We start from the raw sequence: 14,837 nt of genomic DNA on the forward strand, positions 1-14,837 counted from the left end.
CCTTCTCCCATTCTGCTCAGCACCTTTTACCTCTCAGCTAGACTTCCATCAAAGATATACCACCGCGCCCACACTCATCATCTTATACCTGTCCTACCTTCTGCAGCTCATTCAGATGTCACCTGGAGCACCCCTGCCTATGACACTCAGATCATCTCAGACATGGATACTCCATCTCTTGGTCTGTACTTTTAGGAAGTAGATCATTCAATGCTATTGAGCAATCTGAAATGCAGATTCTGAACAGTTGTGCATGGCATAACCATGGTCCTGCCACTGCCTGACCCAAGGCATCTGACTGCTTCCTAACCACTCTACTAAAGTAAAGAATGTGGCTTTGAGTATTGATTCCAAGCTCTCCAATTGAACAGAGTTTAAGCAAGGTACCAACGAGCCAATCTGCACCACACGACTATGCTGCATGAAGGATTTCCACGCCACTGTAATCATATAGAAAGCAACTCTTTCACAGGCCAATAAACTATATTTTAGAGCCCCTCGTTATCTATTCCAAAGGTTACAAAAAATCTAGACCACAGTACTAGAAAAGTTCTAAACTTGAACAGATGTGGCCACATGTCCTGCACTGGCTATACATGGGAAGCTGTATCTATTTGTAGACACTTTGCATCTCACACTGGATTGTCTCTGGGACAGTATCAGTCTTCCTTAACCCACAAACACAAAGTTTATCTCCAAAAGTAGAACTTTGGATCAGTAAAGACCCCACTTTATAAACCCTTCATTCACAAACGTCTGCACTGTCAGGAGCTCTTTCTCTGTACAGATAGTTGAGCTCTAGAGCACCAAGAATACGGATCAGCAATGCAAACACATCAAGTTCAGTAGAGCAATAAAGACTATGTCCGATGTATCACAGCATTTTTCAGTCACAAAGTGTGTGAGTCTCAATCCAACAAGCTTTACGACCACAAAATACACTGATGCAATGTGTGAAAGGTATTTTGTGAATGGGAAAATGTTTTCCGACTTGCAAAATGCATTTTTGTGATTCATTGCGAATCACATTTGGAAGGTCGCATCGAATGGGGATAACTACCTACTTGTGATTCTAAATGAAATTCATCAATCGTTTGTGACCACTACTGCACTTGTGAACTCTCAGATACTGAATCAGAGAGTGACACACAAGTTGTGGTGGTATCTGATTCACAAAGGGGAAGCATCTCTGTGGCACTTTGTGTATTGTGTCAGGCATCCCTGGGAGGAGTAGGGTGTGATCCTGGAGACCCTGCCAACTTTTCCTGATGACTTTCCAAATGATAAATATTGAAAATGAAAATGTTTTGCGCTGTAACGCCCTAGATTGTTGCCTTGACTATTTTTGCTGACTGTAGACCGCTGTGCACTTTACCCCTGCTAACAAGTTGTAAAGTGCCTGTACTGCCCCTTTCAACATGATGAAATTTGCATATCCCTGATTGGCATATTTAGCTTATCTTGAAGTCCCTCGTGTATGGTACCATAGTGTATCCAGGGCCTGTAAGCACTCATTGCGCCTTCCACTATGATGGCAACGTAAACATAACTGTAGACCTCCCATCAGTAGCCTGGCTGTTCTGATTTCAACTGCACATGTGGCCTGTCAAATTAACTGCTGTTGATAGGAAATGTAAAGGTTTCATGTTAAACATGTCCTTACAGTGAAAAAACCCTCAAAGCTATTTTTACTGTAGCATGGTAGCTGTTCCATAAGGAAGCACTGGGATGCAGTCTTAAATGTAATATTTGCTATCACCACTTAGGAATTAGCTACAGAGTTTATCTTTGCAGTTATTTCAACATTTATTACAAGCCCAATTCATTGGTGAAGTCTGATGTGTAAGAGACATTTTAGTACAGGTAGTTAAATCAAATAGAAGCATATTTGTTTGCATGAGCTTCTGACTGTTAACCAGGATCTGATTAGACCACTAAATGAGCTGTGAACGTGCTCCCAGACCTGAGACAAAGGGCTTGGGTGTGGAGAGGTGTTTTCTTTCTTTCTCTTCTTTGGCCATCTGGGCTGTACTCAGGAACTTAATCCACTTCAAAGGGGCCTACCCTACCATAGGCATCTGTAACTAACACCTTGGCCTGCCCCATCCTTTGTCCCCTAGCCAGTCAGCCATAAGGCCCAGTGAGAGAAGAGCTTTTCCCAGAACTGGGTTTGAGTGACCACAGATTAGAAGTTGCTCATTTCCCTTCCCATGCCTCCAGATGAGCACAGGAGCTCTGCACAGGGTGAGACATTTAATTTTGCTTCATTTTTCTGTATTTTTCGCCTTATTATGCTTCAACAAATTATGCACGTTTTGCACTCCCTTACATACCACCCCATTGAAGCTTCCTGGCACACATTTACCACCAGCACCGATTTTACCGCCCAGAAAATCCAGCTGTTGAAATTTTATTCTGAAAAGGCTGCAGACTCTTTGACAGTAAACGGTAAACATGGAATGTTCCCAGGCAAAATCTTCCCTCTCTATTCCATGCGAGCCCCACTCCGGCAAGTCAGCCCTCTTCTTCACATCCATCTCCTAACATTGTGGGTGAGTATATAAGACACTGCGTATTTTAAGCTCCCTGGAGATACTGAAGAAACGCACTTGAAAGTGATGTAGCCTACTTTCCCAGTTTTTCATCTTTTATTCTCAGCCCACACTGAGCGACAACAAAGTTGCAACTGGTATATGTTCCATGTTTATTTACCAATGAATGTGAAATCACCCTTGAATAGCTAAGGATCTTTAGTAGAGTAAACAGGCAAGTGCAGTAGAACTTGTCTAAAAACCATTTGCATTGTAGTAGAAGCAAGTGTGTACCCCTGCAGCTTCTTAAATATCATTAACAAATCACTTACCTTTTTAAATTCCCTGTGGTGAAAATATGTACAACAGTCATGATATACAGCATGTGGTGTCACTCAAAAGTACAACTTCTTGCTATTTATATCTTCTCTCTACAAATACAGACAAGGAAACATGTTGTGTTCTGCTTCTGCTTTTACTAATATGTGAACTGTGATCATAATCCTGATCCATGCTTCCTTTATTGTAATGTGGGAGGAAACGATTGTGGCCTCAACATTGTTACAGTAATCTCAGCTGTCATAATAAGAAAGGTGACTATTATAAATACCTCAGCATACAGTCACATAACAGTAATTTGACATGTCACATTAATGATCAGTCCTGATGTCTGTCCCTTCCAAATCCTTGATTCTCTTTATACATTTCAATTTCCTCTGATTTTAATATGGAAATGGAAGGGAGACTCTTGCACTCCTCTTGTATTATTGCTCTGTAACACTAGCGAGGCCTCTGATGCAGAAGCACAGGAAAGCCAGGCAAATGTTGCCATTTGAATTTCCTTACAAAACTGATTTGTGTGAGGCCGGATATTCTTGCAGTTAAAAACATTGCACATAGCCCTGCAGCCTTCAGAGTATGGAAAATGTTGGTTCTCTGATTTGTTAGCGTGACTAATGTCAACATACAGCTCTGAAAATAATGTCAACCTTGGGCAAACTGTTTGCATTTTAGCATTATCATTCAGAATATTATTTTTCTATGCCCTGTATCTTTTGCACATACAATATAAGGAGTTAGTGTCTTTATGTTAGCATACATTGAGGCATGGCTTGCATGTAACATGTGTATTAGTAGGAATTCACTGTCATAAATGACATCCCCTGACAGGGACACATAGGGCCAGATTTACATAGAAGCCTTGTAAAGCAACAAGACAACTTGGTCCACTGCGTGACGGGAGAGAGCCGGAATGCACCGTATTGACTAAGCTATGAAGCATTCCTGCTCTCTCCCTGCACTGGTGTACTGAGTGCTGCCTAGCACCAAAGCAGGCACCCTTCCACCATAGTCAAGTGTGCCTGCATTACAGGCAGGATTGTTTTTTTGAAAGTAAGGAATACCTTCCTCCGCAAAAACAATCCCTAAATGCACTTTTTACATGTGCTGCAGAATGCAGCACCCTTAGAAAGGGAAAATAATGAGGAGAAGTGACGATATTTCTCCTCATTATGCCTCTTTTGGGAAGGCATACCATTTTGATGCAACCTCAAGTTTACTACCCTTATTAAATCTCAGTACATGACTGAGGCAAAATACCAATGTTTTACTTTTAAGGGCATGGAGTGTCCTTTCACTATCACAAATTAACAACTTTATTAAATCCTTTGGTGCACTGGATTCATTTCTACTGGAGTATTGTAGTATTGTCTAAGCCAGGTCCCAAAAGTAAATTATTGAGAATTTCACACACTGTTGTATATAGGATTGTAAACAAAGTACTGAGGTCCATGGCTAGATCCTGGTTTAACGCTAGAGAAAAAGAGTATATAACACATGCCTTGGAAGAGTTTCACTACCTCAGTGGAAAGAGAATTAAATTCAAGATGTGTACTGTGTACACATCCTTTGTAGGCAGACGTCTAGAACTGCTGGAAAACCTGCTCCCCTACATATCCAATGACAACCTAAAGCCAATAACCGAAACCAGAATCATTCACAGGAAGCATAGCAGCGGATCTTTTAGAGTACTTGCATACAGCTCTGGAGTGCTTTGAACCCATGTTGGGAGGTACCTTCCCCATTTGCAGTCATTCAAAAGAACACTGAGATCCAACTCTACAAGCAGGTGTTCACCAATGATGGTGCCTAACTTCTATGCCCCTTTTATGACATGGGGCATTCAATATCTGGGCACAGTATCTCACATAACCTCCTATTGGAAAACTCAACAATACAGACTTCCAGTTAACTACCTAAATATACAGATTCCTGGACTAGGCTCTCTCAGCAGGCCCACATTCAAAAAAATTCATGTGAATCAAAGTAGTCATGGGGTAACATTTATAAATAGCGAGTGCAACACTTTTCTTTTTGATTGTGATAAAAAAGAGTTCATAGAGGCAAGCAGGTATTTGTCGGCCAGATTTGATTAATGTTCATTAATCTATGGTAATGGATTTCAACTAGGTAGCACGATTTAAATGGTGGTCACATGACTGAAATTATTGGATCCCAGGACAGAGGAAAACAAGGTACATAATCTACAAAGTCACACAGAAAAACCTCACACCAAAGAAAAAGAAGGAAAACGTATAGCAAAAAAGAAAGAATTAATGATAACACAACGAAAATAAAGACATTTAATGTACCAGATTGCACAATTGTTTTGTACTTTTTTCAGTGTCTAACTAATGGTAAGCATAAAGTTTAGTACTTTTGAGGGTCACAGCTGCTCAAGCATTACTTTAGTACTCCCATGGTGTACCTCACAGGATCTCTTGGTAGCACTTTAGAATACCACATTCAGCATCGTTGGATATGGAAATAACACGAACATTTGAGGTAGGCCTGAGAAACCTTTTGAGTTTTTAGTGGGAGATGATCCAGTTTTCCCTGTTGAGGTTTTAGTGGGATGTATTCCTGTCTCCCCCAAGTTTATTTGGCTTCAATGTAAGCTTGGGATTTAGGTTAGTTTGTTAACCATAGTTGGAGTAAACAATTACAATCTTCCATGAGAGTCTATCAAATGCTGCAGAGGATTCTTGTCCTAATGTGTGTGCTCACTACCCCCCTAGAATAATGTTTAATATCTCGTTTCACTGATTACACACTGAAACGTGTGCTCAAAAACAACATTTTACACTCATTTAAAAAAGACATATAAGGGAACTCTTTCCTAAGCACTTCTTGGAAATGGTAGGCTCACTTGCTTCTTCGGAGTGGTCATGGACTCAGGAATATCACCCACCTCCCGAACCCCACCCGTAGCACTGATGAAGGAAAGAAGTGGAGATGGGACTGAAGAGAAGAGTTAGCACACATTAATGGGGCTTACTGGACAACCCAGCTTATTAACCTCTCCAGATTCTAGTGAGCCATCAATCATCCCAAAATTGGAATGCTGATTAGTTTTTCAGAGTTCGCTTGCCCAGACCATGGCTGCCTGCTGTTAGAACTCAAGGATTCCTCCTACGGTAATACCAGTGGTAAAGATTAGTAGAAAAAATGGGTAAGCAGCCTGGTCTCTGTCTTCAAGACCTTCCAAATAATTATTGCTCAAATCTCTGCTGCTACATTGATTCACGTTTATAACCAAAGAAATCAGATATATGATACGAGAGAATCATTAAATGTTATTACATATGTACAAATAATGTAAACATAACTGGCTATTAATGTGCTTATTTGTTGTCCAGCTCTACAATGTTTTCCCCCGAATAATGAAGCACCTTCCTGGATCGCATCAACAACTTTTTAGATACCAGAATACCCTTGAAATGTACGTCAGAAAATCAATCCTGAAGCACAGAGAGCACTGGAATCCATCTGAGCCCAGAGACTTCATTGACTGCTACCTTACTGAAATTGAAAAGGTAAGGGTCAGGTATATCGTAAGCTTGACATTCAGCTTCCAGATTACCATAAAAAACAGAAAGCAGTACAAAAAAGACCAAACTAACCTATAATCAAATGTGAAAGAAAACAAGCATACTGTGCAGCATCTGATGTTTATTAAGGTTTGTGACTCGGAATTTTTAGTGGTAAGTCAAATGTTAAAGACAGATATTAAGATGGAATAAACAGTGACTGACTGACAGTGGCGGCTGGTGAGATTTGAAAGTGGTGAGGCGTAAAATGCAAATCGTACTGCACCGTAGCGAGCGAGCGTAGCGAGCGAGCCCGACCACCTTAAGGAGGGTTTTAAAAATGAGTGGACAAATGGTGCATTTTCATGCAAATTTGTGAAAGCAGGAAGGTTAATAAAGCAATTGTGAAAGTGCAGTTATTACATTAATAAAGTGGTGTCATATAACATAGGTAGCTGCTTATTCATCTTCATAATAACCACAGAGCTTCATAACAGACTTTGAAACACAATGCATTGCTGAGTACCTCACAGATGTATTTTAATAACAAACAAATAAACAGGATGCAAACTAGCAGCATTTAAATAGTGTCACTTTTTGTAATGAAAATCAGCACGTCTGTTTTTCATGGAAGCAAACTTCTCAATGACTCGAACATTGAAGTCTGGTATTCTTTTAACTAACTCACTCTCTATGGAAAGCATTGCTAAGGCATTCAGCCTTTCCTGAATCATGGTATTTCTCAGGAATGTTTTAATTCTATTCAAAGCGGAAAAGGAATGTTCCGCCTCTGCTGTTGTCATCGGTGTGGTGATGAGTATTTTTAATAAAGTCACTGTTTCTGTTAGTGTGTTTTGCATGTTAAGGTTCAGAATTAAAGCAAGCAAAGAAATTGCATTAGTGGCCTGCCGGTATACATGCATTCCATACAGTACAGTTAATTCTGTTCTCAGATCCTCTTTGTTGAGCATAGGGTAAGCATCCACAGCGGTATTCAGTGCTTGCTCAGGGAAGGAGATATCATATTTAGCAAACAGATCACTTTTTAGTAATGTGGCACTCACCAAATGCTTTTTAAAAGAAAAGCGTTCCTTTGCCTGCATAATTATAGTGTCACATATCTCTTTGGAAATTCGGACTAGACTGCTGATGTCTTTTCTGCGGTTAGAGAAAGTAGAATCATTCGGCAGTTTGCTGTCTAAATTGTCAACCTCTTCTCTGACTTTCGTTATGCTTGTGACAAAGTCGTTGATAGCTGTTTCCACATGGATAGTATCTATTTCACGTTTTTGTAACGTTTCATACAGTGTTTCAACTTTTCGCATTATTTCAAAAAACAAAACCAGCAAAAACTGAAACTCCCTGTCTTGCAGTGTTCTAGCAAAGCCACGGGCCTCACTCCGGCTTTTGTAGTCAAACTCTTGATTGGCTTCTATGGTGTCAAAACATTTCTCAAGATCAACCCTATATTGGTATATTAGGGGGATTGTACGGATGTGAAAATTCCAACGAGTTGGGCCTCCCTTTGGAATCCTTCTGTTAACAATGGTATGAAGTACCTCCGTTCTTTTGGGGGAGCGTGAGAAGAATGCTGCCATTCCTCCTACATCCAAGAAGAATATCTTTGCCTCAGAGATCTTTGTTACTGATTGTTGCATAATCAGATTTAGTTGGTGGGCATAACAGTGCACGTAATGGGCATTAGGGTACACATCTTTAATTTTTTTTTGTACTCCACCGGAGGTTCCACTCATTACTGCAGCACCATCGTAGCTTTGTGCAATCAGTTTTTGTTTTTGAGGCTGCTCTGGAAAAATAAGGTTTAGTTCCTGTAGAATAACTGAAGAAATGCTTTCTGCACAAGCGTCTTTTAAATGGGTGAATCCATAGAAGCGTTCCACAACTTTGTTGTCACTGTCAAGGTACCGAAAGACCAATACTGACTGTGTATTCGTGGCCACATCAGTGGTGTCATCAGCCTGAATAGCCACAAAGTCTGTCTTTTTCAGCTGTTGTACGATAGTGCTTTTTACAATCTCTAGCATGCACTCAAGCAGTTCATTTTGTATGATTTTCGAGGTGCCCTTGAAGACTGTAGCACTTGATAGATGTTCTTCGAATACATGGTCTATGCTTGCTATTAAGTCCACAAGCCCTAAGAATATACCAGGATTTGCAGAGCCTTCCGATTCATCATGCCCTCGTAAAGCCAGTTCAAAATCACCACAGAAACGAATGCAGTCAATGATTTTTGATAGCACGTGTCTATTCCTATCAACTGCTTCATTGTGCTTCCGTATATTTGTTTGGTAGGCCTCGCTTATGTGGGCTTCAATCGGTTTATCTCCCAACATTCCCAGTCTTGTCAGATTTTCCATATGTGTTTTCGTGTGTGCATGCTTCTTTACTTTATCTGACAAATGCTTCAAGTCTTTTACTCCTTTTTTGGTCCAAGGAGTTTCACCACCAAACAGCAGGCAGGGGAAGCAGAACAGAGTATTTGTTGAAGGACATCCTGTAAGCCAATCAACTTTTGTGTACCAGGTGTTTGTGAAAGAACGTGTGTAAAGCTTCCCTCTGTCTAGGGAACTTTGTTGTAGGTTTAGGTCTGGCCGGTGAGGTCCTAATTGTTTTACAATTAGTTTGTCTTCACGTTTCAGTCCAAGGAACGGCTTTGCAAGTAGATGCTCTACTGTATTCATGGTGTTACCAATGTTAGTGTTACCTGTCAATAATCAAAGTACAACGTATGAGGTTTGGTGCATGTATTTAGACGCCACCCACCATGTACACAACTTACATAGCCCTGGACTACTAGAATGTAAAATATAGCAGCAGTTTCCTTACCTTAAACACTGGGGTTGTTGGCTGTGTTGTAGCGGAAAAGGAGGTTGGCGTCTCTTCTTCTTTGCTTAGTTTGCCCAAAAATTAGTTCGGCAGCCTGAGGCTTTACCAAATGCTGAAAAGCAAATACAACAAAATGTAGTTGTGTCAACCAAACACACCGACTTTTAACAAAAGCATTCAAACTGTAAAATATGGGCAGGCATGTACAGTGGTGTAACGCAAAATAAGCCCCCCCCTTGCAGAATGTGCTGAAGCACCCCTTAGTGATCACATCACGATGCATTTCTTTGATCATAAGTGCCTCTTATTACAGAAAAAGTTGGAGACCCTTGGCTTAAGTGATCCACAAAGACTTGACCCTGTACACTGCACATTACGTTTGGGTTATACATCAAGTTTCACCTTCTCATAACAATACACGTGAATTTTACTAAGTGGGCTAATGCAATTCCTTCCATTGACCAGTACAGTCTAGGGGGCACACTTTTGGTTCCTATGTGTAGTCTACATGCAGACGACGATCATCTGAATTATTAAGGGACTCAGATCACACTCCTGGAAAGTGGTTAAGCCTGCCTTAGCATTGCTTTTGTAGGCCATGTGGACTTTTAGAAGGTTGACGTGGGCAAGCTGGCATAAGCTCTGTAGTCTGGAGATGAACATGTCACAGTCATAGACATGCCATTAGGAAAACGGACACTGGAACCAGGAGGACAGCTTTGCACTTTGGCACAATTTCGATAACGATAAAAACACATTGTGCGTAGGATGTTGGAGTACTGCCTAACTAACACACAACAGCTGTAGCACTTAGTTAGCAGTTGATGTATAAATTAAAGAGGTAAAATCTTCTCCAGTGAAAATTAATCTTCCTTTGAAACAATACATGCACTATGGAAAATATGCAACACATAAAAATTCAAAGGAAGACTGAAAACTGGTATTTGACGCCACCCACCATGTACACAACTTACATAGCCCTTGACTACTAGAATGTAAAATATAGCAGCAGTTTCCTTACCTTAAACACTGGGGCTGTTGGCTGTGTTGTAGCGGAAAAGGAGGTTGGCGTCTCTTCTTCTTTGCTTGGTTTGCCCAAAAATTAGTTTAGTTCGGCAGCCTGAGGCTTTACCAAATGCTGAAAAGCAAATACAACAAAATGTAGTTGTGTCAACCAAACACACAGACTTTAAACAAAAGCATTCAAACTGTAAAATATGGGCAGGCATGCACAGTGGTGTAACGCAAAATGAGCCCGCACGTAGTTAGCGGTTGATCTATAAATTATAGAGGTAAAATCTTCTCCAGTGAAAATTAATCTTCCTTTGAAACAATACATGCACTATGGAAAATATGCAACAAATACAAATTCAAAGGAAGACTGAAAACTGGTATGTTGTTGTTTTTGTCATTGCATCCAGATATATGATACAACAAGTAACATCATACTTACAAGTCAGGACTACTGGCTTTGTCGATGGTTGTTAGTTGCAAAAGAAAAATAAGCAGCAACTGTGGCTTGTATATAACAATGAAAAAGCTTCCACATAAAGCCCTGGTGACGGTTATTTTACAATTTCTAGAAGAAGCTAGTCTTACACTCCAAGTGTGGGAAAGGAATGGAGTAAGCAGTGAAAACAGCCAGTCCCACAAGTCACAGAAGGGGTCTGAGAGATAAGGAGTAAACAAGAGGGCAAATGAGTCAGGAAGGAAAGAAGAGCAGCGTGAGAAATGAGGGGGTGAAACATTAGGAGGCATTACCGAGGAGGAGGGAAGACGCTTTCCTTGGCATGACGGTGGGGGAAGGTATATGATATTACTCTTTTTGAATGCGATCATTAAAATTATTATCGTCTCATCAAGGGTGTTTTGCACATATGCTTTGCCTTTCCTGCTGACAACTGAGACTTCACTGGCCATTATCGGCAGATAATATTTAAAGTGAGCTACAAATCTGGGTCTACCATTTTTACCAAGCTCGAAAATCAGAATTTGTTTCAGTGAGAAGACACGGAGAGTCACTGTCTCATTTACATCGGGTCAAGAAAAAGGTACATAAAGATAATGTCTGATGTAATCAAAAAATAGCTTTAACCTTGAAAAACGAACAATACTTCCAGGGATACATATTATATCGCATCACTACCTGTGATATTTGGCATCGTAAAGCTTCATGTTCATGGCACATGATGTCTGAAGATCACCTTGGCTGCTTGGCAGGATATTATTCATTTCATTCCAGATAAGCTAAATATATGGAGCTATCAATTGGATCATGCGGGATTTCTTAAGGGATATTACACAGCAAAACTGCCAAGGCTTGTAAACTTAAACCTCGCGGAAGTGAAATATATAGCAACATGGAAAGAAGCTCATTTAGTATGCTCATGCACCGGAGAGCGTGATGGGGAAGCGCCTTTAGTGTAATGCCTCTGCAATCAAATGTGCTCAGTGTGGCTCTCTTAAGTTAAAACCCTGGCGACTAGTATTGTACTACAAGCACCATGCTCCCAATGGAGGGCTTCCTTCCAAAATTGGCCCAAAAAAGTATCTCGTCTTTTGCACTGCAGGTAGCCATTTCACAAATCACAAATGGATGAAGGCGGTCATTTTGCTTCTCAACTCCAAGTTCTCCTTGTGTGCATGTGTTCCAGAATGTTCTTTGCAGGCAGAAATCAAACTAATTTCTATGGCCAACTACAACTGGTTGATCGGCTTGTCATTGTTTACATCACAAGTCACCAGTGCACTACCAATGTTCATCTTGTCACGTAAATTAGGGTTTGTTAATCGAAAACTCCTCCTGCAAGGCATGGATTGAAATTTTTGGCTATGGTCTGTCTAAAGGATGCTTATCACTGATGTAGCCTAGAAACATCAAGGTGTCACCTCCTCATTGAAAATGAATTCTGACACAAAACTCTTTCTGTCTGTGCTTGCATCAGGTTCTATAGGTATATTACCCAGCAGTCTGAGTCAGCTGTAGAATACTGTACAGTGCATGCAATTTTTGGCTCAGTTGTCAGAGGGCTCTCTCAAGTGTATGAAATGTGTACAGGTGTCGTTATCAAACATGTTATTACAGTGTCCTGTGGCCATACAACATCAGTAGCAAGTGGGAAACTCGACATCTGCCCTTTGATTTCTACTGATATCTGCATGCAAACTTGGAACAGGATGCAATCCTAATCCTGCTACGAGGAATCAGGCTTTCATCCTTCTGATGTTGATAACATGTTTTTTTAAGCGGGGTAGCTACTAATAATAAAATGCCAGGAGGCTCCGCTTTTCAGTTTGTGTTGTTCTCTGTATGCATAATTTACATAATTTGTGCATGTCAGACATGGCCAATGTAGATCGAGGAAGGCTGATCCATTGCCCGATTTTGAGAACATCCATGATCCACACAAAATGTATTTTCACGTTATTAATGTAAATGCAGCCAGGTCGTTTACGTTCATTTCGTATCCGAAAGCTTAGGTATAAGTTATACAAAGCAAGCAGTAATGTAACTAACCATTATGTGCCCTGATCGATCTCCAATGAATAGCTCCAAGGACCGAAACGCATATGATGAAGTGTCTAAACTTGCATGAAGAAGAGAGTTTGCACTCGGTTAGGTAATCTCCGACTCTCCAAGCCTCCCCTCCCTTTACGAGCACCCTCCCACCCATCCTTCTACCCATCAGTAAGAAAAAAACACATATTTCCAAATAAAAATATTTTATTTAGATTGCGGTCACAACATTATAGACATCTAAGATCTAAGGCATAGGAAAACGAAAACGGTATTTGTTTGTTAAAGTCAACTCAAAATGTACATTTATCTAAACATATTATTAAAATATCACTTTACAGTTATGGCAGTCTATAGAGCTATTGGAACATTCTACTCCATGAGGGTACTGTCTCCTAATAGAGTAAACAACCGCATCGGATCTGGTTGTAAAGCGAATGATATGCAAGACCATAGCCTATGTGTGCCCTGTGATTTGTGTTAGAGTCTAAACCAAGAGACGCTGCCCCCCTGTGCCAGGAGCTATGGTCTAACAGTTAGACCATAGCTCCTGGCACATGGGGGCAGCGTCTCTTGGTTTCTCCGGGGAGCTCGGAAGGGAGCCCATGAGCCATAGATTGCCCATGGTTTGGGTGCTGCTCTGATACTCTGCAGGGCGCACACATACATTCTATGCAGTTGGTGTGGGAATGAACAATGCACTTTCCTGTGCCTTGTAATACAGCAAGTCCCAGCCCTACCCAGGGGCGTAACAAACACCCCGCAGCCCCCGCAGCCACGCAGTGCGGGGGACCCCCAGTCTTCAGTTTGTGAAGTGGTCCCCCTCAGCTCCTCGTAGGAGCTAGCTGTGTGTCTCACTCAGTATAGGCATCTGGACATTCCTGGCATGAATACAGTTGTCCTGGAGGAGGGCAAAAACTGAAAATTGTTTGTCTCTCAAAAACTTGGTGGACACATTAGTGCCTATGGCATCGCCTGTGCAATCTATTTAACCTATGCTTTAGCGAGAGCCCTCATTACATATAGCGCACAGGACCAGCCCGCAGCCTCTGATTAATGACTACTATGCTCATAACAGACGGCACTGGCCTGGGCACACATTAGCTATTCTGCGCATGTGGAGGTTTCTGCCTGGGCTTTTGTAAATGGTTGTTTTCTTTTGACACTTGCACATGTGTCTGGGCATATTATGTTTGTGCCAGGGCCATTGATATTTGATCATTTCCGAAATTCCGAATCGTCTACTACTAACACAGTAAACACACATGAAAACGCACGCACAGTCTAAGTCTTTATGACAGAACTCAACTGGGTGGTAGATAGATGACACTCCAAAGACAGGCTCGATGGCGACTGCGAGACTAGGTGAAGTTCAGTGACGAGGCCTCAGACCAGACAGTCTCTCATGCGCACGAGTCGACCACGAGGAGACCACAAGGAGGAAGGGAAGGTGTAGGGTCGATTTCCCCAGGCCAGCAACTAGAAATGCCCAATCACTGAATTGCTTAACACTAAGCCACTACAGTGATTGGGCATTGCTTTAGATGCTCCCACCCCCGCGGTGAGACACTAGACCGTGAACATGTACTACTGTACTGTGACAGGACACTACAGTAGTACAGTACAGTAGTAGCCAGCCAATCCTGACGCTGCTCTCTTTAGAGGAGAGCTGCTCTCTAAAGAGAGCAGCATCAGGATTCGACTGAGCACGAAAAAAACGCCGCTCTTTTTTTAAGCACTGGGGTATGTTGCATGAGCACACCCCGTACTCTGCAGTGCTTGCTTTTTTGAAACCATTTAGTTTGCTCGCTGCACAGAGGCAGTCGGGCAAACACCAGATGCGCAGTGCGCACTGTGCCAGCACTCCAGCGCCACCCAGTGTCAGACAGTGCATGATGCACTGTCTGCCATGTCACACGAGTGAAAGCTTCAGCTTGACACGAACCACGGCGTAGTTGCAGGGCAATAATTATCAGGTAATTTATTCGAGCGGCGCGTTAATTTATAAAACTTCTATTAACTCTCCGCTCGAATAAATTGCCTGATAATTATTAGTGGGGCAACGCCCTGTGG

General features: G+C 41.5%; 2 protein-coding genes across 2 annotated transcripts in view; one reads left to right on the forward strand and one right to left on the reverse strand.

The window, feature by feature from the left end:
• LOC144798808 (cytochrome P450 2J2-like) overlaps positions 1-14,837 on the forward strand; it is a 354,582-nt gene that overhangs the window by 256,784 nt on the left and 82,961 nt on the right. Inside the window, exon 5 of the mRNA XM_078669855.1 lies at positions 6,230-6,406. Coding sequence (XP_078525981.1) covers positions 6,230-6,406 — 177 coding nt within the window. The remainder of the gene's footprint in view (positions 1-6,229; positions 6,407-14,837) is intronic.
• LOC144807865 (zinc finger MYM-type protein 1-like) lies at positions 6,991-9,323 on the reverse strand. The gene is made up of 2 exons (XM_078673490.1): positions 9,248-9,323; positions 6,991-9,125 (listed from the first exon to the last, which is right to left on the reverse strand). The coding sequence occupies exon 2, from the start codon at positions 9,100-9,102 to the stop codon at positions 6,991-6,993; it is 2,112 nt and encodes a 703-aa protein (XP_078529616.1). The 5' UTR covers positions 9,103-9,125; positions 9,248-9,323.

The sequence above is a fragment of the Lissotriton helveticus genome, chromosome 1_2, assembly GCF_964261635.1.
Source record: "Lissotriton helveticus chromosome 1_2, aLisHel1.1, whole genome shotgun sequence".
Taxonomy (NCBI): Eukaryota; Metazoa; Chordata; class Amphibia; order Caudata; family Salamandridae; genus Lissotriton; species Lissotriton helveticus.